Source organism: Seriola aureovittata, chromosome 8, assembly GCF_021018895.1.
Source record: "Seriola aureovittata isolate HTS-2021-v1 ecotype China chromosome 8, ASM2101889v1, whole genome shotgun sequence".
Taxonomy (NCBI): Eukaryota; Metazoa; Chordata; class Actinopteri; order Carangiformes; family Carangidae; genus Seriola; species Seriola aureovittata.
Genome location: NC_079371.1, coordinates 15,388,732 through 15,416,592, shown reverse-complemented (window position 1 = coordinate 15,416,592; position 27,861 = coordinate 15,388,732). Strand labels below are relative to the sequence as shown.

General features: G+C 41.8%; 1 protein-coding gene across 21 annotated transcripts in view; it reads left to right on the top strand.

Annotated features, from left to right (window-relative positions):
• LOC130173281 (protocadherin gamma-C5-like) overlaps positions 1-27,861 on the top strand; it is a 281,937-nt gene that overhangs the window by 34,347 nt on the left and 219,729 nt on the right. For 2 of the 21 annotated variants that reach the window (XM_056382417.1, XM_056382392.1), the window contains exon 1: positions 3,738-6,639. The exons of 12 other annotated variants lie outside the window; for them this stretch is intronic. In XM_056382417.1, coding sequence (XP_056238392.1) covers positions 4,246-6,639 — 2,394 coding nt within the window. In that variant the 5' untranslated portion in view covers positions 3,738-4,245. Of the gene's footprint in view, positions 1-375; positions 2,857-3,737; positions 6,640-8,165; positions 10,636-12,529; positions 15,056-16,379; positions 18,914-21,021; positions 23,522-25,384; positions 27,836-27,861 lie in introns of those variants that run through there. 7 more of the 21 variants (XM_056382422.1, XM_056382412.1, XM_056382408.1 and 4 more) reach the window with 6 other exon arrangements.

Here is a 27,861-nt window from a genome sequence, read left to right as displayed (position 1 = left end):
TTATCCAGTGTTAACATGTTACAAGGATATAAATATTAAGTCAGATACGAGTAGTTTTTCACATCTAATTAGCCGTGCTCAATATGAGGTGACCAAGTGAAATAATGGTGTTGTGAAGTACTCCTAATGCTGGATCCTCTTTATGTGTCTCAAGATATTTCACTCTATAACTTCTCTTCTAAATTAATATGCTCTCTATAGTTGTCTGTTTTTATTAAGTGTATGGCTTGTACAGTCTTCTTTCAAGTACAAAGTATGCAATTTGTAGAGTAGTCTCACGGTGTCGCTATGTACCAGCTGTTGTTTGTGTGTTGATAATCCACCCACTGTTGTCGAAGCAAGACGTGAGTTACGGGTTTTGCAGATGATCATCGAGAGAGGCAGACACTTGGTTTTGAATTGTGATGGTTTAGGTTTAAATTCTTCTTTTCCTGTTCACCGACAAGGACACGTTTGCTGTATCAGGTCGGAGTCATGATGGCTATTACGGGATTCATATCACAAAGCTATACCGTTGCTTTACTGCTCCTTTCTTTGCATTTTGCCAGTGGAGATATAAGCTATTCTTTTCCTGAGGAGATGAGACGTGGATCCGTGATCGGAAATATTGCCAAAGACTTGGGTCTTGATGCAAATACGTTGTCCGCTCGAAAGGTCCGCATTGACACCGATGGGAGCGACAAACATTATTGTGACATAAACCTCCGTAACGGGGATCTGACTGTTTCAGAGAGGATCGACAGAGAAGGCCTATGTGGAGACAAAGCATCTTGCGCTTTAAAACAGGAGGTCATGTTAGAGAATCCATTAGAATTGCACCGCATTAGTCTACATGTCCAGGATATAAATGATAACTCTCCTCAATTTAATAAAGAACTGATCCATATAGACATAAGTGAATCCGCCGCAAAGGGTGCTCGTTTTCCAATAGAGGAAGCACATGATATGGATATCGGCAAGTATTCAGTTCAGACGTACAATCTGCAACGGAATGATAATTTTTTCCTGGGCGTTGGGACTAATTCCGTGGAACTTGTGCTAAACAAAGAGCTTGACCGTGAAAATTTAAAGGAAATAAATCTACTTCTTACAGCTCTGGATGGTGGTTCTCCTCAAAGGTCAGGTACTGTGGTTATTCACATCACTGTGCTGGACGCTAATGATAACGTCCCAGTGTTCGGCCAGGCCGTTTATAAAGCCAGTTTACCCGAAAACTCCCCACTAGGAACTGTCGTGCTGACAGTGAGCGCTACTGATGCAGACGAGGGACTAAATGGAGACGTTACATATGATTTTGGACACATTTCAGAAGACTCGAAGTCAGTGTTTACTATTGATCATAAGACAGGTGATATAAAATTGTACACCGCGGTCGATTTTGAAATAGCATCATCATTTGAACTGCGTGTCACAGCAAAGGATGGTTTGGGATTAACCTCTTACGCCAAAGTCATCATAGATGTTACTGATGTGAATGACAATGCCCCGATTATATATGTAAAATCATTGTCTAACCCCATACCTGAGAACGTGTCACCTGGTACAGAGGTGGGCATCATTAATGTGCAGGACAGAGACTCTGAGAATAACAAACAGGTCCGCTGCTCCATTCAGCAGAATGTCCCTTTTAAATTGGTTCCTTCTATCAAAAACTATTATTCTCTGGTGACCACAGGACAACTGGACCGTGAACTAGTGTCTGATTACAACATTACAATCACTACCACTGACGAGGGCTCTCCACCTCTGTCCTCCTCTAAAACTGTTGAGTTATCTGTAGCTGACATCAACGACAACCCACCTGTGTTTGAGGAACAGTCGTACAGCGCATATGTGACTGAAAATAACAAACCTGGCTCCACTTTATGTTCCGTTACTGCTCGAGACCCCGACTGGAGACAAAACGGTACAGTGATTTATTCTCTGTTAGCTGGTGAGGTGAACGGTGCCCCGGTGTCCTCCTATCTGTCTGTTAACGGAGACACGGGGGTGATCCACGCAGTGAGGTCGTTTGATTATGAAAAGTTCAGGAGCTTTAAAGTCCAAGTGATGGCCAGAGACAACGGTTCTCCTCCGCTCAGCAGCAACGTGACCGTCAGTGTCTTCATATCAGATGTGAACGATAACTCTCCTCAGATACTGTACCCCGCCCCGGAGGTCAACTCATTCATGACCGAGCTGGTCCCCAAAGCTGCACACGGAGGCTCTCTGGTGTCCAAAGTGATAGCGGTGGACGCGGACTCCGGACAGAACGCCTGGCTGTCCTATCATATAGTGAAATCCACTGATCCGGGACTTTTCACAATTGGTCTCCACAGCGGAGAGATCAGGACACAGCGGGATATTTCTGAATCTGACAGCATGAAACAGAACCTTATTGTGGCAGTGAAAGATAACGGACAGCCCTCTCTCTCTGCCACCTGTTCCATGTATTTACTTATTTCTGATAACTTGGCTGAGGTGCCAGAACTGAAGGATATTTCTTATGATGAGAAGAATTCCAAACTGACCTCTTACCTAATCATTGCTCTAGTGTCTGTGTCCACCTTTTTTCTGACTTTCATCATCATCATCCTGGGTGTGAGGTTTTGTCGCAGGAGAAAGCCCAGACTGTTGTTTGACGGAGCAGTCGCCATCCCCAGCGCTTATCTGCCTCCTAATTACGCAGATGTTGACGGCACAGGAACTTTACGCAGCACTTACAATTATGACGCGTACCTGACAACAGGTTCTAGAACCAGTGACTTCAAGTTCGTGACGTCTTACAATGACAACACACTTCCTGCTGACCAGACTCTGAAGAAAAGCCCAACTGACTTTGCTGACGTGTTTGGAGATTGTGATGCTTCTCCTGAGGTAGGAAAAGCTGTTTTACTTTTATTAGTTTAGGTTTGGTGATATTTTCAAGAGCTCAGAGGAGTTCTCCCACAGTAGTATATAGTTATTAGAAATTGTATGGTCATTATAGAGGCTGTTGGTCTTATATTCCTATTATATCGATTTGACAATCGTGCTATGTTTTCACACAACATCGCTGTATCTGCCCATGTTTGTGAGTAGAACTGCTGCTTGTTCCTTATGTCTCTGTCCTTGGTGCTGAAATTCGCGGTCATTCGTGATGTATTTTCTGGAGCAATTGACCTCTTTCTTCTCTCTTTCACCTCTCAAACGTTTTAGATTACACTTTATCTTACCAGTATGTTTTCTTGATACATCCGTTTGCCATTTTCAAATTAACATTCGTGCTGTGTATTACAGTTATAAATTTGTATTATGAAAAATATAGGCATATATAATATTGAAACGGGTCAAAATTGTTAGTAGTCAGTCAGTAACATGTCATTCTTGTAAGTGCATCTCATTAACACATTAATTTATTGTTATTAACGTTTACTTTCGTCCGTGAAGATTCTTATCCCCATTTTGTCTTAATTGTCACACTACAGGTGAATTAAATGACAGATTTTTCTCACCCAGTGCAACATGAAATGTTTGCTGTAATTTTCTCTTCTTATGTTGTTTATTTGCAATACGTATCTTTACTGAGAGTGTTATTTCATTCAGCTGGTGGAATCTTGAGTCAAAGTTTTGAATGCTGCACGAAAAACAATATTGTAATTTCTTTGAGAGAGAGAGAGAGAGAGAGAGAGAGAGAGAGAGAGAGAGAGAGAGAGAGAGAGAGAGAGAGAGAGAGAGAGAGAGAGAGAGAGAGAGAGAGAGAGAGAGAGAGAGAGAGAGAGAGAGAGAGAGAGATCAGCTTTCTAAGTGACCTTGATACATTTATCTTGCAAGGCATGGTCTGTGGTCACACATTTCTTAACATTTGGGGAATGTTGTTTTACTGGTAACATGAAATTCTTTTGGTGATTTTCTTCAGGAGACACACTTTTGTCAGCGTTCCTAATAACACAGACGTCAAACATCTCACTTGACTCAAACTACCATAATAAGATAAGCTTTTATACAAACATTGAGGCCAAATGATGTGATAATGTGTTTACAACATTTGCATGACTTATGGAAAACTGCTATAATACAGTTATACTCACGGTGTCAGTATAGACCAGCTATGAAGTCGAATGTTAAGCCTGCTCTGTACACCACCCACAATTGGGATCGACCACCCCTGTCTTTCTACAGCCTCCAACAAAGACGACAAATGCACTGAAGGCAAACACATTGACCGAATAACCTTTTTTAATGCTTGTAACTACCCTGTTTTAATTTGTGTTGCGCTGTTGTAGGATGATGGATAGACAGCGGGTTCTTCAAAGCTGTGGCTTTGTCTTTTTCTTTGTTGTGGTGCACTACGCTCACGGAGACTTGAGCTATTCTGTACAGGAGGAGCTGAAACGCGGATCTGTTATTGGAAATATCGCCAAGGATTTGGGACTGGAGGTGGGGAGGCTGTCTGCTCGCAAAGCTCGCGTTGACATGGAGGGAAGCGACAGACAGTATTGCGGGATTAACCTGCGAAACGGGGATTTGTTGGTTGCGGACAGAATAGACAGAGAGGAGCATTGTGGAGAAAAGCCTTCGTGTGTTCTTAAATTCGACTTGCTATTAGAGAATCCCTTGGAGTTACACCGGTTGTCCCTGCAGGTGCAGGATGTGAACGACAATGCACCAATTTTCCCGAAGGATATTATAAAGCTGGAAATCACAGAGTCAGCTTACAAAGGAGCTAGGTATCGCATTAATGCAGCACACGATGCAGACATAGGCAAGAACTCAGTCGAAAGCTACATTTTGCAACAAAACCCTCACTTTGTGTTTAGTATTCAGACGACAAGTGCTGGCAGTAAATATGGTGAGTTGGTTTTAGACAAGGAGTTAGACCGAGAGGAGCAGCAGGAAATGAAATTATTGCTCACGGCTGTGGATGGTGGATCTCCTCAGAGATCCGGGACTGTAGTCATACACGTCATTGTTCTTGATGCTAATGATAACGCCCCAGTATTTACCGAGGCCGTATATACATCTGCATTACCAGAAAACTCAGCCTTGAAAACCAAAGTTATCATTGTAAGTGCTACAGATGCAGACGAGGGAGTCAATGGAGACGTTACCTATGAATTTAGCAGACTCTCTGATAAATCACGAAAGCTTTTTTCACTGGATGAGAAAACAGGAGAAATCAGTGTGACAGGTGACATAGATTATGAAGAGGGATCCAAATATGAAGTGTTTGTTGAGGCCAAAGATGGCTATGGGCTGTCTTCAGAAGCAAAAGTGATAATTGACGTCACTGATGTGAATGACAATGCCCCTGTTATATATTTAAAATCACTGTCTAACCCCATACCTGAGAACGTGTCACCTGGTACAGAGGTGGGCATCATTAACGTGCAGGACAGAGACTCAGAGAATAACAGACAGGTCCGCTGCTCCATTCAGCAGAATGTCCCTTTTAAGTTGGTTCCTTCTATTAAAAACTATTATTCTCTGGTGACCACAGGACAACTGGATCGTGAACTAGTGTCTGATTACAACATTACAATCACTGCCACTGACGAGGGCTCTCCACCTCTGTCCTCCTTTAAAACTGTTGAGTTATCTGTAGCTGACATCAACGACAACCCACCTGTGTTTGAGGAACAGTCGTACAGCGCATATGTGACTGAAAATAACAAACCTGGCTCCACTTTATGTTCTGTTAGTGCTCGAGACCCCGACTGGAGACAAAACGGTACAGTGATTTATTCTCTGTTAGCTGGTGAGGTGAACGGTGCCCCGGTGTCCTCCTATCTGTCTGTTAACGGAGACACGGGGGTGATCCACGCTGTGAGGTCTTTTGATTATGAACAGTTCATGAGCTTTAAAGTCCACGTGATGGCCAGAGACAACGGTTCTCCTCCGCTCAGCAGCAACGTGACCGTCAGTGTCTTCATATCAGATGTGAACGACAACTCTCCTCAGATACTTTACCCCGCCCCGGAGGGCAAGTCCTTCATGACCGAGCTGGTCCCAAAAGCTGCACACGGAGGCTCTCTGGTGTCCAAAGTGATAGCGGTGGACGCGGACTCCGGACAGAACGCCTGGCTGTCCTATCATATAGTGAAATCCACTGATCCGGGACTTTTCACTATTGGTCCCCACAGCGGAGAGATCAGGACACAGCGGGACATTTCTGAATCTGACAGCATGAAACAGAACCTTATTGTGGCAGTGAAAGATAACGGACAGCCCTCTCTCTCTGCCACCTGTTCCATGTATTTACTTATTTCTGATAACTTGGCTGAGGTGCCAGAACTGAAGGATATTTCTTATGATGAGAAGAACTCCAAACTGACTTCTTACCTGATCATCGCTCTGGTGTCTGTGTCCACCTTTTTTTTGACTTTCATCATCATCATTCTGGGTGTGAGGTTTTGTCGCAGGAGAAAGCCCAGACTGTTGTTTGACGGAGCAGTCGCCATCCCCAGCGCTTATCTGCCTCCTAATTACGCAGATGTTGACGGCACAGGAACTTTACGCAGCACTTACAATTATGACGCCTACCTGACAACAGGTTCTAGAACCAGTGACTTTAAGTTTGTGACCTCTTACAATGACAACACACTTCCTGCTGACCTGACTCTGAAGAAAAGTCCATCAGACTTTGCTGAAGCGTTTGGAGGTTGTGATGCTTCTCCTGAGGTAGGGACACCTGTCAGTTGTTTGACATATTTCTTTTAGCACTTTTAAATATTCCTTCAATAATATGAGAGATGTGTCTATTTTCTTTTCGTGTCCCCTTTTCTTTAGAAAGCATAAATTTTAACAATGTAACACACTTCTGCCTTTTAGTTACTTTCTATAGATGCACGTCACATTAAAAGGTAACTACAATCTTCATTTCAAGGCCATTATCTTAACTTTTTCCTAAATGCATACAGTGAACACGATAATGAATCACGGAACATGATAAATAGTAATGTTGTAGTTGTCTTTTTAGTTAACTTTTGGGGGTATTTTTCATTGTATTATGCAGATATTTAAATATTTGTGATTAGTCGAGACACAGTTGGTCTTGTCTTCGTATACTTTTCATAAAACCGTATCATTTGTTCGCACGCCATCCGTTTGTCTTTCTGAGTCTTCGAGCAGAGCTGCAGCTATATCTTTGTTGTTCTGTCCTTGGTGCTGAACTTAGCGGCTATACCTGTGATGTATTTTCTGGAGTAATTCACATGCCATGTCTTCTATTTTTACCTGTCAAACCTTTTAGAACATGCTTTAGTTTACCAGTGTGTTTTCTTGACAAAACTAAGTACCATTTACTATTAAAGTTTGTACTGTCTATTACAGTCATACTTTTTGACGTGAAACAAGGAGATTTGTATTGAAGTGGGTGTAAATTGTTTGTAGTCAGCGAGTATCTTTCCTTTGTTGTAACTGCATGTTATCAACGATTTACTTTCATTTACTGTTATTGACGTTTACCTTCATACAGGATTTTCATCATCATCTCGCCTTATGTCTCCATTGTCAAAGTACAGACGAATTAAAAATGAGATTTTCCTGAAGTGGTGCAACCTGAAATTAATGCTCTCATTCCAGTATATTTGTGGTCTTTTTATGCAATATGCATCTTTAGTTAAAGTGGGTGTGTGTTTTTTTTTTTTTTAATTCAGGTGGCATTTATGTTAAGCTGGCGGCAGACTTCTGAATGTTTCACTTAAAAAAAATATTGCAACTTTTTTTTACGCTGTGAGTGAGAGAGATGAACCTCAAGCGATTTTGAAACATTTAGCTTGCAACGCTAAATGACGTGATTTGTGGTCAAACATTGCTTAACATGTGGGGAATGTAGTTTAACTAGTATCGTTATGAAAAGCTTTAGGTGGATTTTTTTTCCGTGGAGACAATCTTGTTTGTACTTCCTAATAACAGTGAGATCAAGCATCTCACTAATCTTTAACCAAGACGAAATAACCTTCATGTGCCTCATTACAGTTTACAATATCTCGTTAAAATAATATTTTATCCGAATATTTTGGTCAAACGATCTGAGAAGGTTTCCATGATTTATGGAAAACTGCTATAATACATTTATACTCACGGTGTCAGTATAGACCAGCTATGAAGTCGAATGTTCAGCCTGCTCTGTACACCACCCACAACTGGGATCGACCAGCCCTGTCTTCCTACAGCCTCCAACAAAGACGACAAATGCACTGAAGGCACATATGCTGAACGAATAACCTATTTTTAATGCTTGTAACTACCCTGTTTTAATTTGTGTAGCGCTGTTGTAGGATGATGGATAGACAGCGGGTTCTTCAAAGCTGTGGCTTTGTGTTTTTCTTTGTTGTGGTGCACTACGCTCACGGAGACCTGAGTTATTCTGTACAGGAGGAGCTGAAACGCGGGTCTGTTATTGGAAATATCGCCAAGGATTTGGGACTGGAGGTGGGAAGACTGTCTGCTCGCAAAGCTCGCGTTGACATGGAGGGAAGCGACAGACAGTATTGCGGGATTAACCTGCGAAACGGGGATTTATTGGTTGCGGACAGAATTGACAGAGAGGAGCATTGTGGAGAAAAGCCTTCGTGTGTTCTCAAATTCGACTTGCTATTAGAGAATCCCTTGGAGTTACACCGGTTGAACCTGCAGGTGCAGGACGTGAACGACAATGCACCAGTTTTTCCGAAAGACATTATAAAGCTAGAAATCAGAGAGTCAGCTGTCAAAGGAGCTAGGTATCGCATTAATGCAGCACAAGATGCAGACATAGGCAAGAACTCAGTCGAAAGCTACATTTTGCAACAAAACCCTCACTTTGTGTTTAGTATTCAGACGACAAGTGCTGGCAGTAAATATGGTGAGTTGGTTTTAGACAAGGAGTTAGACCGAGAGGAGCAGCAGGAAATGAAATTATTGCTCACGGCTGTGGATGGTGGTTCTCCTCAGAGATCCGGGACTGTAGTCATACACGTCATTGTTCTTGATGCTAATGATAACGCCCCAGTATTTACCGAGGCCGTATATACAGCTGCATTACCGGAAAACTCACCCTTGAAAACCAAAGTTATCATTGTAAGTGCTACAGATGCAGATGAAGGAGTCAATGGAGAAGTTACATATGAATTTAGCAGACTCTCTGATAAATCACAAAAGCTTTTTTCACTGGATGAGAAAACAGGAGAAATCAGTGTGACAGGTGACATAGATTATGAAGAGGGATCCAAATATGAAGTGTTTGTTGAGGCCAAAGATGGCTATGGGCTCTCTTCAGAAGCAAAAGTGATAATTGACGTCACTGATGTGAATGACAATGCCCCTGTTATATATTTAAAATCACTGTCTAACCCCATACCCGAGAACGTGTCACCTGGTACAGAGGTGGGCATCATTAACGTGCAGGACAGAGACTCAGAGAATAACAGACAGGTCCGCTGCTCCATTCAGCAGAATGTCCCTTTTAAGTTGGTTCCTTCTATTAAAAACTATTATTCTCTGGTGACCACAGGACAACTGGACCGTGAACTAGTGTCTGATTACAACATTACAATCACTGCCACTGACGAGGGCTCTCCACCTCTGTCCTCCTCTAAAACTGTTGAGTTATCTGTAGCTGACATCAACGACAACCCACCTGTGTTTGAGGAACAGGCGTACAGCGCATATGTGACTGAAAATAACAAACCTGGCTCCACTTTATGTTCCGTTACTGCTCGAGACCCAGACTGGAGACAAAACGGTACAGTGATTTATTCTCTGTTAGCTGGTGAGGTGAACGGTGCCCCGGTGTCCTCCTATCTGTCTGTTAACGGAGACACGGGGGTGATCCACGCTGTGAGGTCTTTTGATTATGAACAGTTAAGGAGCTTTAAAGTCCACATGATGGCCAGAGACAACGGTTCTCCTCCGCTCAGCAGCAACGTGACCGTCAGTGTCTTTATATCAGATGTGAACGACAACTCTCCTCTGATACTGTACCCCGCCCCGGAGGGCAACTCCTTCATGACCGAGCTGGTCCCCAAAGCTGCACACGGAGGCTCCCTGGTGTCCAAAGTGATAGCGGTGGACGCGGACTCCGGACAGAACGCCTGGCTGTCCTATCATATAGTGAAATCCACTGATCCGGGACTTTTCACCATTGGTCTCCACAGCGGAGAGATCAGGACACAGCGGGACATTTCTGAATCTGACAGCATGAAACAGAACCTTATTGTGGCAGTGAAAGATAACGGACAGCCCTCTCTCTCTGCCACCTGTTCCATGTATTTACTTATTTCTGATAACTTGGCTGAGGTGCCAGAACTGAAGGATATTTCTTATGATGAGAAGAATTCCAAACTGACCTCTTACCTAATCATTGCTCTAGTGTCTGTGTCCACCTTTTTTCTGACTTTCATCATCATCATCCTGGGTGTGAGGTTTTGTCGCAGGAGAAAGCCCAGACTGTTGTTTGACGGAGCAGTCGCCATCCCCAGCGCTTATCTGCCTCCTAATTACGCAGATGTTGACGGCACAGGAACTTTACGCAGCACTTACAATTATGACGCGTACCTGACAACAGGTTCTAGAACCAGTGACTTCAAGTTTGTGACGTCTTACAATGACAACACACTTCCTGCTGACCAGACTCTGAAGAAAAGCCCAACTGACTTTGCTGACGTGTTTGGAGATTGTGATGCTTCCCCGGAGGTAGGGACACATTTTTATTAAAAATATGTCTCTGTTTTATGGCGTTCTGCAATGTTCAATTTTCGTGATTGCTCTTTATGTCCTTCCCCCCAAAAAACGAATTTTCCGTACGTGTCATTAAGTCTGACTTTGGTGCTGAACTCTCGTTCACCCTATGATACATTTTTTAGGGATAATATACCTCAGTCTTTTTATTCCACTATATTTTCCTGGTTTTTATTTAAGTGAATTCCCTCTGATGTTGTGTTTTCTAAATTCGTTTGATTTCCCACATTGTAGTGTCCCGATTCTAGTTTGAAGTTGCTTAATATCATGTAACTATGAATTATTTCTAGAATGATACTAACAAAAAACCTATCACCGTTTATCAATTCATGGGACACGATATTTGAGCACAGCTTGCAAGAAAAGTACGCATCTTTTCCATCCTCCTTTAGTGAGGCTTTCTTAATCCTCAGTGGTTTTGGGTCTTGTTTGTTGTACTGAAAAAACCCCTTAAATCAGTACGGTATGCGCTTTTTCAGGCAACATGGGGTATACTTTTCAAAGCTTTGGAGCAATTTTGTGTTCATGTATTTGAATCATTGGTAGATATAATTTACTGTTGTTGTATACAATCCTGAATACAACATTCAAATAGGCCTAATTGATTCGGTATGCAGTAGCCTTTAAGAATTTATTCCTAAAAAAAATGCTTTACATAGACATTGCGTCTTTGGACAGTATTTTAACGTATGTAGTTCACGACCCTGACCTTTTGGTGACAGTTATTCCCGAGTAAATATTTTTCACGCACGAAAAAGGCAGAGAATCTGATAAAATTATCTGTCCACTTCAAATGCAAGAAATTGCAGTCAAGGTTTTGAAGGAGCGCCTTGCAGAAACAAGTCAAACTCAGACAGTATTTCATTTGCAGCATGTTATTTTGTCAGTAAAATTGATGAAATGACAGGATTGTTTTCTTCGGTATTGTTACAGCTGTTGGTCAGCTTTTTTACATGCCAAACTTCAGATTTAAATCAGTGAAGATATTGTTATGGTCACAGCATTTTCTAGAACAATTCTCTGCCAAAGATGTTTATTGCAAAAATGATTCAAATAATATTTGATGATCATTAAATTAGATAGAAGTATTTTTGTAAAGACATTGTTTTGGACCTTTGGAGATACAGCCTGTACTTCTGATGTTTTTGTCCTCTCCAAATTGTCAAATCCTGCATAACGGTCATTATTCCAAATAGATGTGTGACACTGTGATGCATCAACACAGATTAAACAATTGCTGTTGATGTAATCTTAACAACACAACACTTCAGTTTGCAGCCTTTAACAGTCTAATCCCTAAAATGCTCATATTACTTTTTCCACTTATGAATTAAATATGCACAATTACAAGGTTAACCCGTGTTTGTTAAAGACTGTATAAATACAGATTTATTTAGATTTTTATAGGAAAGTTTAGCTTTTCAAGCGGCATAAACTTTTGAGATGAAAGGAAACATTTCCATGAATCTAAAAGAAAAGTGTTCCCTTCTTATTTGTTGTGCTGGCTGCATTTTGACATAACAAATTTTTAAAAACACAGGGTTGTAACCGAGACACAGTTTGAATAGTTTCATGTTGATGTATATTTTTCATTGTTTCTGATTTCACAAAACGTTAGGTAATACTAAAATGGAAAGGTTAATGGCATGTCATTATTGTTTGGCTTATGGTTGTCCTTCTTTTGACGAACGTGGTTCTCTGAACTGATGTATAGTGAATCACTTCAAAAATAATACATAGCCTTGTTATACCTAAACAAATGCTCATGGTGTCAGTGTGTACCAAAAAATGAGAAGGCGCGGTCATTCTCCACCCTCAGTGTCAATGAATTCAGAGCCTGATTCGGTTGTTGTGCTGTAGATTTCAAGAACGCTTCGTTAACATGACCGCACTTTGAGGATCGTGAATATTTTAGGAAATCACTGGTTTGATATATTGTTACACAGACTACTTTGTAGCAGTGGTGCTCTTTCTATAAGTTAAAATGGGACATAACGGACTCGCGCTGCGCTGCGGCCTTGCTTTTATTTTTCTTGCCTTCCAGCTCGTCAATGGAGATGTGAGCTACTCTGTTCTGGAGGAGATGAAACGTGGATCTGTGATTGGAAATATCGCTAAAGATCTGGGACTAGATTTGGGCAGACTGTCCGCTCGCAAGGCCCGTGTCGATACAGAGGACAACAACGTTCAGTACTGTGGTGTCAATCTCAACACCGGAGACTTGATTGTTCAAGAAAGGATTGACAGAGAAGGGCTTTGTGCCAGAAAGGCATCGTGTGTTCTAAAACAGGAACTCGTTCTGGAAAATCCATTAGAGCTGCACCGTATTAGTATCCGTGTTCAGGATATTAATGATAATTCACCACAGTTCAAGGAGGATTCGCTTAGAATTGAAATTCAGGAATCGGCAGACAAGGGGGAGCGGTTTCTTCTTGGAGAAGCACACGATGCAGACATCGGAGAAAATGCTGTTCAGGGCTACTCACTTCAGCAGAATGATCACTTCAAATTAGATGTAAACACAAAGGCTGGGAGAAGAAAATATTGTGAACTAGTATTAGAAAAAGAATTAGACAGAGAAGACAAAAGAGATATCATGCTCTTGCTAACTGCATTTGATGGTGGCTCTCCTCAGAGATCAGGTACTGTAGCCATACACGTCACTGTCTTGGATGCTAATGATAATGTACCAGTGTTTAGCCAAACTGTCTATAAAGCCAGTCTGCCTGAAAACTCTCCTCTAGATACATTGGTGATCACAGTGAGTGCAACTGATGCAGACGAGGGAGTGAACGGTGAATTTAGTTACGGATTTGATCATGTTTCAGATGAAAATGATAACGTGTTTTCTTTAAACCCGAAATCGGGAGAGGTGAGAGTAGCTGGAGCTATTGATTATGAGAAAGTGTCATCCTATGATATGCAGATCAGCGCCAAAGATGGTCTGGGTTTAGTTTCATATGCTACGTTAATGATTGAAATTACTGATATAAATGATAATGCTCCAGTGATATATCTGAAATCACTGTCTAACCCCATACCTGAGAACGTTTCACCTGGTACAGAGGTGGGCATCATTAACGTGCAGGACAGAGACTCAGAGAATAACAGACAGGTCCGCTGCTCCATTCAGCAGAATGTCCCTTTTAAGTTGGTTCCTTCTATTAAAAACTATTATTCTCTGGTGACCACAGGACAACTGGACCGTGAACTAGTGTCTGATTACAACATTACAATCACTGCCACTGACGAGGGCTCTCCACCTCTGTCCTCCTCTAAAACTGTTGAGTTATCTGTAGCTGACATCAACGACAACCCACCTGTGTTTGAGGAACAGTCGTACAGCGCATATGTGACTGAAAATAACAAACCTGGCTCCACTTTATGTTCCGTTACTGCTCGAGACCCCGACTGGAGACAAAACGGTACAGTGATTTATTCTCTGTTAGCTGGTGAGGTGAACGGTGCCCCGGTGTCCTCCTATCTGTCTGTGAACGGAGACACGGGGGTGATTCACGCTGTGAGGTCGTTTGATTATGAACAGTTCAGGAGTTTTAAAGTCTACGTGATGGCCAGAGACAACGGTTCTCCTCCGCTCAGCAGCAACGTGACCATCAGTGTCTTCATATCAGATGTGAACGACAACTCTCCTCAGATACTGTACCCCGCCCCGGAGGGCAACTCCTTCATGACCGAGCTGGTCCCCAAAGCTGCACACGGAGGCTCCCTGGTGTCCAAAGTGATAGCGGTGGACGCGGACTCCGGACAGAACGCCTGGCTGTCCTATCATATAGTGAAATCCACTGATCCGGGACTTTTCACTATTGGTCTCCACAGCGGAGAGATCAGGACACAGCGGGACATTTCTGAATCTGACAGCATGAAACAGAACCTTATTGTGGCAGTGAAAGATAACGGACAGCCCTCTCTCTCTGCCACCTGTTCCATGTATTTACTTATTTCTGATAACTTGGCTGAGGTGCCAGAACTGAAGGATATTTCTTATGATGAGAAGAATTCCAAACTGACCTCTTACCTGATCGTCTCTCTGGTGTCTGTATCCACCTTTTTTCTGACTTTCATCATCATCATTTTGGGTGTGAGGTTCTGTCGCAGGAGAAAGCCCAGACTGTTGTTTGACGGAGCAGTCGCCATCCCCAGCGCTTATCTGCCTCCTAATTACGCAGATGTTGACGGCACAGGAACTTTACGCAGCACTTACAATTATGACGCGTACCTGACAACAGGTTCTAGAACCAGTGACTTTAAGTTTGTGACATCTTACAATGACAACACACTTCCTGCTGACCAGACTCTGAAGAAAAGTCCATCAGACTTTGCTGATGCATTTGCGGATTGCCATGCTTCCCCAGAGGTAGGGAGACATTTTATATCAATATACGTTTTTTCACTTACCCAAGACGCCATACTTGCAGATCTCTGCTCTCCTGATTGCTCTATATGTCCTTGCCAATGAAAAACCTTTTCAAGTACGATTCATCCACTCTCCCCTTTGTACTGAATTCTGGTGGATAATTTGATGCATTTTTAGGGATAATGTACGTCAGTCATCTGATTCCACCGTCATTCTTCTCTTTTCTGACCGTTATTTCAGTGACTATCCTTTGATATTGCTTCTGGTATTGGCTTTCTTGACTTGAACTTCTGATGTCGGTGATATACACGTAAAAATATGCGCACGCACGACAAAAGGAGGTAGAAAGCCTGATAAATCATCTGTTTAAGTGAGGTTCTCACGTTTTCGTGGTGCGTGTCTCAGCAAAAGAAATTAAATAACAGAACTGTTTCTTTTGGCTTTGTTAAAGCTTATGTCAGCATCGAACCTTATTGACATTTTCCAAGCTTTTTGTTAACAGTCATTTTTCAATGATGTTTACTACAACAACAATTAAAATAATATTTTGATACTCATCAAGGTAGATTGAAGCATTCATCTAAATACTTTGTTTTCGACTTCGGGAAGGACATATATGTCTGATGTTTTTGTCTCCTCCAAGTTGTCAAAACTATTGCCTGACAGTCATTATTCCAAATTGAACTTTGTAATTTTGATGCATTAACACAGAGTACAACACTGATGCTGATATGATATTAAGCACACAACACTTCAGTTTGCAGCCTGTAACAGTCAAATGCTTGTCTAAGTCCGACCATAAAAATGCTTAATTCATTTTTTCCATTTATGATTCAAATATGCACAATTACAAAGACAAGAGTTTGTTGTATGCTCCATGAATTTGCTGGATTTATTAGGATGTTTACAGGACGCTTTTAAAGCTGCATATAGATTTGATATCAGAGGAAACCTAAATCTCAAATGAAAGGCTTCCCCTCTTATTTCTCGTGCTGCCTTCATTTGGACATAACAATTACATTAAAACACAGTGTTGTATCCGAGACACAGTTTGAATAGTTTCATGTTGATGTCTACTTTTTTAGTTCTCTGTTACTTCACAAGTGGGACACAGCTTTAGGTAAATATAAATTTGTGAGTAAATAATATTACTGTGTTCTTGTTTTGATTAACAGGGTATTTTGAACTTGTGTATAGTGAAACATTTAAAAAATAATACATAGCCTTGCCATACCTAAACAAATGCTCATGGTGTCAGTGTGTACCAAAAAACGAGAAGGCACAGTCATTCTCCACCCTTAGTGTCAATGAATTCAGAGCCTGATTCTGCTGTTGTGCTGCAGTTCACAAGAACGCTTCGTTAACATGACCGCACTTTGAGGATCGTGAATTTTTGAGGAAATCACTTCTTTGATATATTGTTACACAGACTTCTTTGTAGCAGTGGTGCTCTTTCTATCAGTTAAAATGGGACATAACGGACTCGCGCTGCGCTGCGGCCTTGCTTTTATTTTTCTTGCCTTCCACCTCGTCTGTGGAGAAGTGAGCTACTCTGTTCTGGAGGAGATGAAACGTGGATCTGTGATTGGAAATATCGCTAAAGATCTGGGACTAGATTTGGGCAGACTGTCCGCTCGCAAGGCCCGTGTCGATACAGAGGACAACAACGTTCAGTACTGTGGTGTCAATCTCAACACCGGAGACTTGATTGTTCAAGAAAGGATTGACAGAGAAGGGCTTTGTGCCAGAAAGGCATCGTGTGTTCTAAAACAGGAACTCGTTCTGGAAAATCCATTAGAACTGCACCGTATTAGTATCCGTGTTCAGGATATTAATGATAATTCACCACAGTTTAAAGAAGATTATTTTAAGATTGAAATACATGAAATGGCAGGCAAGGGCTCGCGGTTCCTTCTTGGAGAGGCGCATGATGCAGACATCGGAGAAAATGCTGTTCAGGGCTACTCACTTCAGCAGAATGATCACTTCAAATTGGATGTAAACAGAAAAGCAGGTGGAAGAAAATATTGTGAATTAATCTTAGAGAAAGAGTTAGACAGAGAAGACAAAAAAGAGAGCATGCTCTTGCTAACTGCATTTGATGGTGGCTCTCCTCAGAGATCAGGTACTGTAGCCATACATGTCACTGTCCTGGATGCTAATGATAATGTACCAGTGTTTAGCCAAATCGTCTATAAAGCCAGTCTGCCTGAAAACTCTCCTCTAGATACATTGGTGATCACAGTGAGTGCAACTGATGCAGACGAGGGAGTGAACGGTGAAGTAACTTACGGATTTGATCATGTTTCAGATGAAAATGATAACGTGTTTTCTTTACACCCCAAATCGGGAGAGGTGAGAGTAACTGGAGCTATTGATTATGAGAAAGTGTCATCCTATGATATGCAGATCAGCGCCAAAGATGGTCTGGGTTTAGTTTCATATGCTACGTTAATGATTGAAATTACTGATATAAATGATAATGCTCCAGTGATATATCTGAAATCACTGTCTAACCCCATAGCTGAGAACGTGTCACCTGGTACAGAGGTGGGCATCATTAACGTGCAGGACAGAGACTCAGAGAATAACAGACAGGTCCGCTGCTCCATTCAGCAGAATGTCCCTTTTAAGTTGGTTCCTTCTATTAAAAACTATTATTCTCTGGTGACCACAGGACAACTGGACCGTGAACTAGTGTCTGATTACAACATTACAATCACTGCCACTGACGAGGGCTCTCCACCTCTGTCCTCCTCTAAAACTGTTGAGTTATCTGTAGCTGACATCAACGACAACCCACCTGTGTTTGAGGAACAGTTGTACAGCGCATATGTGACTGAAAATAACAAACCTGGCTCCACTTTATGTTCCGTTACTGCTCGAGACCCCGACTGGAGACAAAACGGTACAGTGATTTATTCTCTGTTAGCTGGTGAGGTGAACGGTGCCCCGGTGTCCTCCTATCTGTCTGTTAACGGAGACACGGGGGTGATCCACGCTGTGAGGTCGTTTGATTATGAACAGTTCAGGAGTTTTAAAGTCCACGTGATGGCCAGAGACAACGGTTCTCCTCCGCTCAGCAGCAACGTGACCGTCAGTGTCTTCATATCAGATGTGAACGACAACTCTCCTCAGTTACTGTACCCCGCCCCGGAGGGCAACTCCTTCATGACCGAGCTGGTCCCCAAAGCTGCACACGGAGGCGCTCTGGTGTCCAAAGTGATAGCGGTGGACGCAGACTCCGGACAGAACGCCTGGCTGTCCTATCATATAGTGAAATCCACTGATCCGGGACTTTTCACTATTGGTCTCCACAGCGGAGAGATCAGGACACAGCGGGACATTTCTGAATCTGACAGCATGAAACAGAACCTTATTGTGGCAGTGAAAGATAACGGACAGCCCTCTCTCTCTGCCACCTGTTCCATGTACTTACTTATTTCTGATAACTTGGCTGAGGTGCCAGAACTGAAGGATATTTCTTATGATGAGAAGAATTCCAAACTGACCTCTTACCTAATCATCGCACTAGTGTCTGTGTCCACCTTTTTCCTGACTTTCATCATCATCATCCTGGGTGTGAGATTTTGTCGCAGGAGAAAGCCCAGACTGTTGTTTGACGGAGCAGTCGCCATCCCCAGCGCTTATCTGCCTCCTAATTACGCAGATGTTGACGGCACAGGAACTTTACGCAGCACTTACAATTATGACGCGTACCTGACAACAGGTTCTAGAACCAGTGACTTTAAGTTTGTGACATCTTACAATGACAACACACTTCCTGCTGACCAGACTCTGAAGAAAAGTCCTACTGAATTTGCTGATGCATTTGGAGGTTGTGATGTTTCTCCCGAGGTAGGGAATCTTTACATATCAGTAAACTCAATATCACTTATTCTGAAAAAGATATTTTGGTATTTTGCTTTCCCTTGTTGTGGTGGTACCGTTCTTGTTTGTGGTGGTGATTTGCAGCACTTTTAATGGCTCTCGAGGTCGTTTTGAAGTCATGATTTTCGTAAAGACTTCTAATTTCGTCTTCGAGTTAATCTTACGTTAAAAGCAACAATGAATCAAACGTCCACATCTTTACATTTTTTTTTGACGGATCAAACTTCAAATTTTTAAGTCCTTTCATTGAAGTCTGCATCAAATCCAATCATTTTTCTTTGATGACATAGATGCTATGTTCTTGCTCTAGTGAGGGAAACTCTTCTTGCTTATTTTCTTTGTCCTAGATGCTGAATTGCTTTCCATATTCTTATGCAGTTTTAGAGATAAATTGCCCTTGTGTTTGATGGTGTTTTCGTTTCTCCCCTCTGCAGATTTAAAAAAAAATCTTATCTATGATACTGCTTTTACTGCAAAAGGATTTTCTGGTAGTCAGGTTTTCATATGAGTTTGTTCGAAATCTAAGATGTTGTCATTTTAAGATCTTCTCCTGGATCCATGGTCATTAGAATTTTAGTAGACGCATTATTAGAGCAGTATGAAATTAATGAAAATGGAGCCTTTGAGTATTCCTGTTTTGTTAGTGAAGCCTCCTTTTCCCAAGCTGTCCCTCTAAATGTAAACGTTGTGATATGCTTTCATGAAAAATGTGTCCCCCTCAAATTTACATGTTCTGCTCGTTTATTTTATTGATATTCATTTTTTTCCAGATGTAAATAGTACTTTTATATGATATCTTTGAAAAAAGACAAATAAAATGTTTAAAATAAATAAATAAATAAATTGTACTTTTATAAACATATCACAGTATAGATTAATGATCAATAAAAGCAAGACAATTCAGTCAGATTTTGACATAGAAACTTGCCAAAACAGTATTTTTATCCTGGGTCAGTGGTAGCATTGTTCTATCTGATAAATTTCAACTGTTGTAAAATAAACAAATTAAATTTGACCTCTGCACTCCTGATCTTTACAACAACTGCTTATACCTGTCATATTTGCCAAACTTCAGAGTAACATAATGTGTTATAGGGCAACAGCTTTCACCATGTTTTAAAATGCATCTGAAAAATTTTGTGCCATACATAACTTATGTTTAAGTATTTAATAAGGTTTTTATTGCTCATCACAAGAGATTCAAGCATACATAGAAATGTATATCTGATCTCTCTTCCATCTAGTCATGAGCTTTGCAGGAATATAGATGTGTCTTAAAGTGCATTAACTTAACGTTTAAAACAGTCTATGGTATATTTGAAAGCACACAAGAGTTCAGTTTATAATCTACAACAGTAAATAGATGGTCATGCAGGTTCAGCCTCATTGTTTGAAATACAGTAATATATTTACACATGCACAACAACTGCACAACTACCAAGTGTGAAGTGTTTTCCAAGAGGATATGGGCAAACAATTGTAAATCTGAAGACAATTGAAATTTTCCTCTGTTGTACTTCATCCCATATTACACCAGTATAATGGGAATTAGAAGAACGTGCACAAAGAGGAAAAATATATGACCAACCTTTCATCAAGGAAGGACAAATGATTTCTGGATATCATTTATCATTGAGTCTTAAGATATAATGTAAGACTAAATTCAAGGACAAAGATATCTGAACGGACAATGATTCCAGCTTTGTCTTCAGGCATCTTATAGTTTCTGTGCTTTGTCAAATTGTTGTTTGGAAGTACAGGCTCTTTCCGATGCACAGTCACAGCAATTTCATGATTGTTTTGCTTTTTTTCCATTTAAAATGGGCCTTTTAGCAAAGCAATGTTGTTTATGTTGTTCTTGTTTTTTTTGGCAAATAACTGTCACTGTAGAAGTCCATATTTTAAATATGCAAATGAAAAAACATACATCACCCTGTTATACCTCAGAAATACTCATGGTGTCAGTGTGTACTAGTGAACAAGAAGTCACGGCCATTCTCCACCCTTCAGTGTCAACGAATTTAAAACTTGATTCTGCTATTGTGCCGCAGTTCACATAACACGCTTCGTGTATGACTGCATTGTGACGTTTTGTGTTTATTAGAAGAATTCACGGATGCATCGTTGACATGTTTTAACCTGTTTGTTGATAATTTTAATATATACGTGGTCTTTCTCGGAGTAACAATGGAATACAGCAGATTTGAGATTCACTACGGCCTTGCTTTCATTTTTCTTGCACTCCTCCCCGTCTACGGAGACGTGAGTTACTCTGTTCCGGAAGAAATGAACCGTGGATCTGTAATCGGAAATATTGCAAAGGATCTGGGACTTGATCTGGGCAGACTGTCCGCTCGCAAAGCTCGAATTGATACAGAGGACAGCAGTGTTAAGTACTGCGGTGTAAATCTGAATACTGGGGACTTGACTGTTCAAGAAAGGATTGATAGAGAAGCGCTTTGTGCGAAAAAGGCATCGTGTGTTCTAAAACAGGAACTCGTTCTGGAAAATCCATTGGAACTACACCGTATTAGTATCCGTGTTAAGGATATTAATGATAATTCACCACAGTTCAAGGAGGATTCACTAAATTTTGAAATTCGGGAATCGGCCGTCAAGGGCTCGCGCTTTCTGCTAGATGAGGCACACGATGGAGATATCGGAGAAAATGCTGTTCAGGGCTACTCACTTCAAGAGAACGAACATTTCAAACTAAACGTTAAGTCAAAAGGCAGTGGAAGAAAATATGGGGAACTAGTCTTAGACAAAGAATTAGACAGAGAGGACAAAAACGAGATTATGCTGTTGCTTAGCGCTTTTGATGGTGGCTCTCCTCAGAGATCAGGCACTGTGGTCATACACGTCACTGTCCTGGATGCTAATGATAATGTACCAGTGTTTAGCCAAACCGTCTATAAAGCCAGTCTGCCTGAAAATTCTCCTCTAGATACATTGGTGATCACAGTAAGTGCAACTGATGCAGATGAGGGAGTGAACGGTGAAGTTACTTACGGATTTGATCATGTTTCAGATGAAAACCAAGTTTTCTCTTTAAACCCTAAAACCGGAGACGTTAGAGTGGCTGGAGCCATTGATTATGAAAAAGAATGGTCTTATGAAATGCAGATCAGCGCCAAAGATGGTCTGGGATCGGCGTCATATACAACTCTAATAATCGAAGTTACTGATATGAATGATAATGCCCCAGTGATATATCTAAAATCACTCTCTAACCCCATACCTGAGAACGTGTCACCTGGTACAGAGGTGGGCATCATTAACGTGCAGGACAGAGACTCAGAGAATAACAGACAGGTCCGCTGCTCCATTCAGCAGAATGTCCCTTTTAAGTTGGTTCCTTCTATTAAAAACTATTATTCTCTGGTGACCACAGGACAACTGGACCGTGAACTAGTGTCTGATTACAACATTACAATCACTGCCACTGACGAGGGCTCTCCACCTCTGTCCTCCTCTAAAACTGTTGAGTTATCTGTAGCTGACATCAACGACAACCCACCTGTGTTTGAGGAACAGGCGTACAGCGCATATGTGACTGAAAATAACAAACCTGGCTCCACTTTATGTTCCGTTACTGCTCGAGACCCAGACTGGAGACAAAACGGTACAGTGATTTATTCTCTGTTAGCTGGTGAGGTGAACGGTGCCCCGGTGTCCTCCTATCTGTCTGTTAACGGAGACACGGGGGTGATCCACGCTGTGAGGTCGTTTGATTATGAACAGTTCAGGAGCTTTAATGTCCACGTGATGGCCAGAGACAACGGTTCTCCTCCGCTCAGCAGCAACGTGACCGTCAGTGTCTTTATATCAGATGTGAACGACAACTCTCCTCTGATACTGTACCCCGCCCCGGAGGGCAACTCCTTCATGACAGAGCTGGTCCCCAAAGCTGCACACGGAGGCTCTTTGGTGTCCAAAGTGATAGCGGTGGATGCTGACTCCGGACAGAACGCCTGGCTTTCCTATCATATAGTGAAATCCACTGATCCGGGACTTTTCACTATTGGTCTCCACAGCGGAGAGATCAGGACAGAGCGGGACATTTCTGAATCTGACAGCATGAAACAGAACCTTATTGTGGCAGTGAAAGATAACGGACAGCCCTCTCTCTCTGCCACCTGTTCCATGTATTTACTTATTTCTGATAACTTGGCTGAGGTGCCAGAACTGAAGGATATTTCTTATGATGAAAAGAATTCCAAACTGACCTCTTACCTGATCATCGCTCTGGTGTCTGTGTCCACCTTTTTTCTGACTTTCATCATTATCATTCTGGGTGTGAGGTTTTGTCGCAGGAGAAAGCCCAGACTGTTGTTTGACGGAGCAGTCGCCATCCCCAGCGCTTATCTGCCTCCTAATTACGCAGATGTTGACGGCACAGGAACTTTACGCAGCACTTACAATTATGACGCCTACCTGACAACAGGTTCTAGAACCAGTGACTTTAAGTTTGTGACATCTTACAATGACAACACACTTCCTGCTGACCAGACTCTGAAGATAAGTCTTACTGACTTTGCTGATGCGTTTGGAGATTGTGATACTTCTCCTGAGGTAGGGAAAGCTGTTAAATCTTTTTACACCTATTTCTATTATTGTCGCTTTACCCTTGTACAATAAAGTGTACTTGCATTTATTTCCTTTCTTTGAATCGTCACTTTAACGGTATATGTTGGTGATGAAGTTTCTTCTTCATCCCCCTTTAAAAATGACTGCAACTTTCCATGAAAAGTCATGATTTTTAAGTTTATTTTTTGGTCGTTTTTCATGAATACATAGAGATCTTCAACAAACGTATGCATATATTTTGAATTCTGTGGAACGTTGGTCTATTTTTGTCTGTATATTTCCATTAACTACTGTATTTCGTTTGTTCACGCAGTGTCTGTCTCTGCCTGTGTCTTTAAGTAGAGCTGCAGCTTGTTCTTTGTGTCTCTGTCCTTGGTGCTGATTCATACTTTTTCTCCTGTGGTCTTTTTTCTTAAGCGACTTATCCGTCGTCCATTTTCGCCATCATTCAGAGTTCGATAGTTACTCTTAAATATTTATTTCACAATATTTTTTGTTACAGCTTATAAAAGATACAGGTTGTTGTGGGAAGAATTATTTTTCAGTTTAGTCAAAATCCGATAAGGTAACAGGCTTGCACTTATATAAAGTTTTTGGGAGACTATCTGACAACCAGTGATCTGGGTATGAGTTGTATCTTTGATTTTGAGACCCTTTGAGGTCCACTTAAAACATCTAAACTGCTGTATGTTGCCTGTTCAAACCTGGCACTGGTTTGGGCAGATGAGATGGAAGGATCCATATGCAATTCTGATGAAGGCTGAGAACTTTATGGAGGTCAGGGATCATAAGTGCAGAGTATGGTAGGCTTTAGGTGCTGTACAAGTTTTCTCTTCCTCAGATATCAGGGGATATTTAACAAATTACTTTATTTCAAAGGTGGATCCTAATTTCAGGGAGGACTCTGTGTTTGTGACATGCTTGAGTCCCTGCATCATGTATTTATCAGCAAATGCTGTCTTTGCTGTCTGTCTGTATTATCTACTGTCCACGTGAAGATAAGAGTGTATTTCTCTGTGGGGGTGTATATTCTGTGGTCCTGGAGTTTAATATGCGAGTGTGTGTTGTTTTGGTAGGTGAGAGGTGACTGACTTTGTTTCCTGTTTTTAGATAGTGTGGCGCAAAGTTCTGTATCTAGTGGTTGGTAGACACGCTTTAATTAAGGAGATTAAAAGTCAAGTATGTCTCTCTCTCTCTTTCTCTTTCTCTTTCTCTTTCTCTCTTATCAGAGTAATAATTCAGTAAGCTCTTATTTCATGCAGTGCTGCTTTCCAGCACGTTGAGTTGTCATGATTTGTTTCTGGATTTATCTCTTTCTTAGTTTACTATCTTCGATTATAGCAATATGTTGAACTGATGTGGTCTTCCGGGTATGAGTTTATTAGAGGTTTAATCTGTCTGCATGATAATATCTTATGGGGATATTTGGCTATTTAATGTCAGTCAGAGATTCTTGATTTTTACATACCGCTGGAAAATAGCTTTAATGTTTCAAATTAATGGGTGCAACTCACCCATAATTATAGCACCGAGTCTTTTCTCATACCCACAGTGGGTATTGTGTTTTGACTGTGGATAATAATGATTAACCAAGTAATAGTTAATCATTCCTACATAATTTTAAAATGCCACTTGTTGCTATGTTATTATTATTATTAATATTATTATTAGTAGTAGTATTATTACTAGGCCTAATATTATTTGTGCAGTCTGTTATATCTTCATTCCCACTCATGGTGTCGCTATTCGCTAATCTACATGAAACATTTCCACTCCACCCTCTGGCTTGTAGACCACTAAAAGGCTAGATTTTTGTTTGGATTCATCCACAGTAACGGTGGAGTGCTGTCGATTTTCTTTTTGGCTGAACGGTACAATCCTGATTCAGTTTGAAATCTCAACGATACCGTTTTTCTCAGTAGCAGACTCATTGTCATGATGGTGCGCCAAATGAGCTGCTTCGTTTTCTTTCTATTGTGGCAAGCCGCGAATGGGGACGTGAGTTATTCCTTTAAGGAGGAAATGAATTGCGGATCTCACATTGGGAATATAGCGAAGGATCTTAACCTGGACTCAAGTAAACTGTCTTCTAGAAATGCCCGTGTTGATGCCGCAGGGAATCGTAAACGATATTGTGACATCAATCTCAGTACTGGGGATTTGATTGTTGCCGACATGATTGACCGAGAGGAGCTCTGTGGAGAAAAGCTGTCGTGTGTAATAAAACGCGATCTCGTTCTGGAGAATCCCCTGGAGCTGCATCCGTTCAGTCTACACATTCAAGATATTAATGATAACTCACCACAGTTCAACGAAGAACTGATCAATATAAAAATTCGAGAATCCACAGGCAGGGGAGCTCGTTTTGTGATAGAGGAGGCGCACGATGCGGATGTAGGCCAAAATTCAGTTCAACACTACAGCCTTAAGAAGAATGATAATTTCGTATTAGCTGTTGACGGAAACACAATAGAGCTCGTTCTTGATAAAGAGCTTGATCGTGAAAAACAGGAGGACATTAATTTGCTCCTCACAGCTCTAGATGGTGGCTCCCCACAGAGATCAGGTACCGTAGTCATACACGTCACTGTGCTGGATGCTAATGATAACGCCCCAGTGTTTAGCCAGGCCGTTTATGAAGCCAGTCTGCCTGAAAACTCTCCTTTAGATACTGTGGTGGTCACAGTGAGGGCGACTGATGCAGACGAGGGAGTCAATGGAGATGTGACATATGACTTTGGACACGTTACTGAAGATGTGAAGGAAGTTTTTAGTATTGACCGTAAAAACGGGATGATAAAAGTTAATGGTGCGATTGACTTTGAAACTGTTACGTCATATGATTTGCGCATTAAAGCAAAGGATGGTTTAGGATTATCGTCATACACAAAGGTAACTGTTGAAGTCACCGATGTCAATGACAACATGCCTGTAATCTATGTGAAATCTCTGGCAAATCCAGTACCGGAGAACGTGTCACCTGGTACAGAGGTGGGGATCATCAATGTGCAGGATGCAGATTCGGATAATAACCAAAAGGTCCGCTGCTCCATTCAACAGAATGCTCCTTTTAAGTTGGTTCCTTCTCTTAAAAACTATTATTCTCTGGTGACCACAGGACAACTGGACCGTGAACTAGTGTCTGATTACAACATTACAATCACTGCCACTGACGAGGGCTCTCCACCTCTGTCCTCCTCTAAAACTGTTGAGTTATCTGTAGCTGACATAAACGACAACCCACCTGTGTTTGAGGAACAGTCGTACAGCGCATATGTGACTGAAAATAACAAACCTGGCTCCACTTTATGTTCCGTTAGTGCTCGAGACCCCGACTGGAGACAAAACGGTACAGTGATTTATTCTCTGTTAGCTGGTGAGGTGAACGGTGCCCCGGTGTCCTCCTATCTGTCTGTTAACGGAGACACGGGGGTGATCCACGCTGTGAGGTCGTTTGATTATGAACAGTTCAGGAGCTTTAAAGTCCACGTGATGGCCAGAGACAACGGTTCTCCTCCGCTTAGCAGCAACGTGACCGTGAGTGTCTTCATATCAGATGTGAACGACAACTCTCCTCAGATACTGTACCCCGCCCCGGAGGGCAACTCCTTCATGACCGAGCTGGTCCCCAAAGCTGCACACGGAGGCTCCCTGGTGTCCAAAGTGATAGCGGTGGACGCGGACTCCGGACAGAACGCCTGGCTGTCCTATCATATAGTGAAATCCACTGATCCGGGACTTTTCACTATTGGTCTCCACAGCGGAGAGATCAGGACACAGCGGGACATTTCTGAATCTGACAGCATGAAACAGAACCTTATTGTGGCAGTGAAAGATAACGGACAGCCCTCTCTCTCTGCCACCTGTTCCATGTATTTACTTATTTCTGATAACTTGGCTGAGGTGCCAGAACTGAAGGATATTTCTTATGATGAGAAGAATTCCAAACTGACCTCTTACCTAATCATCGCACTAGTGTCTGTGTCCACCTTTTTTCTGACTTTCATCATCATCATCCTGGGTGTGAGGTTTTGTCGCAGGAGAAAGCCCAGACTATTGTTTGACGGAGCAGTCGCCATCCCCAGCGCTTATCTGCCTCCTAATTACGCAGATGTTGACGGCACAGGAACTTTACGCAGCACTTACAATTATGACGCGTACCTGACAACAGGTTCTAGAACCAGTGACTTCAAGTTCGTGACGTCTTACAATGACAACACACTTCCTGCTGACCAGACTCTGAAGAAAAGCCCAACTGACTTTGCTGAAGTGTTTGGAGATTGTGATGCTTTCCCTGAGGTAGGGACAGCTGTCACTTGTTTGAC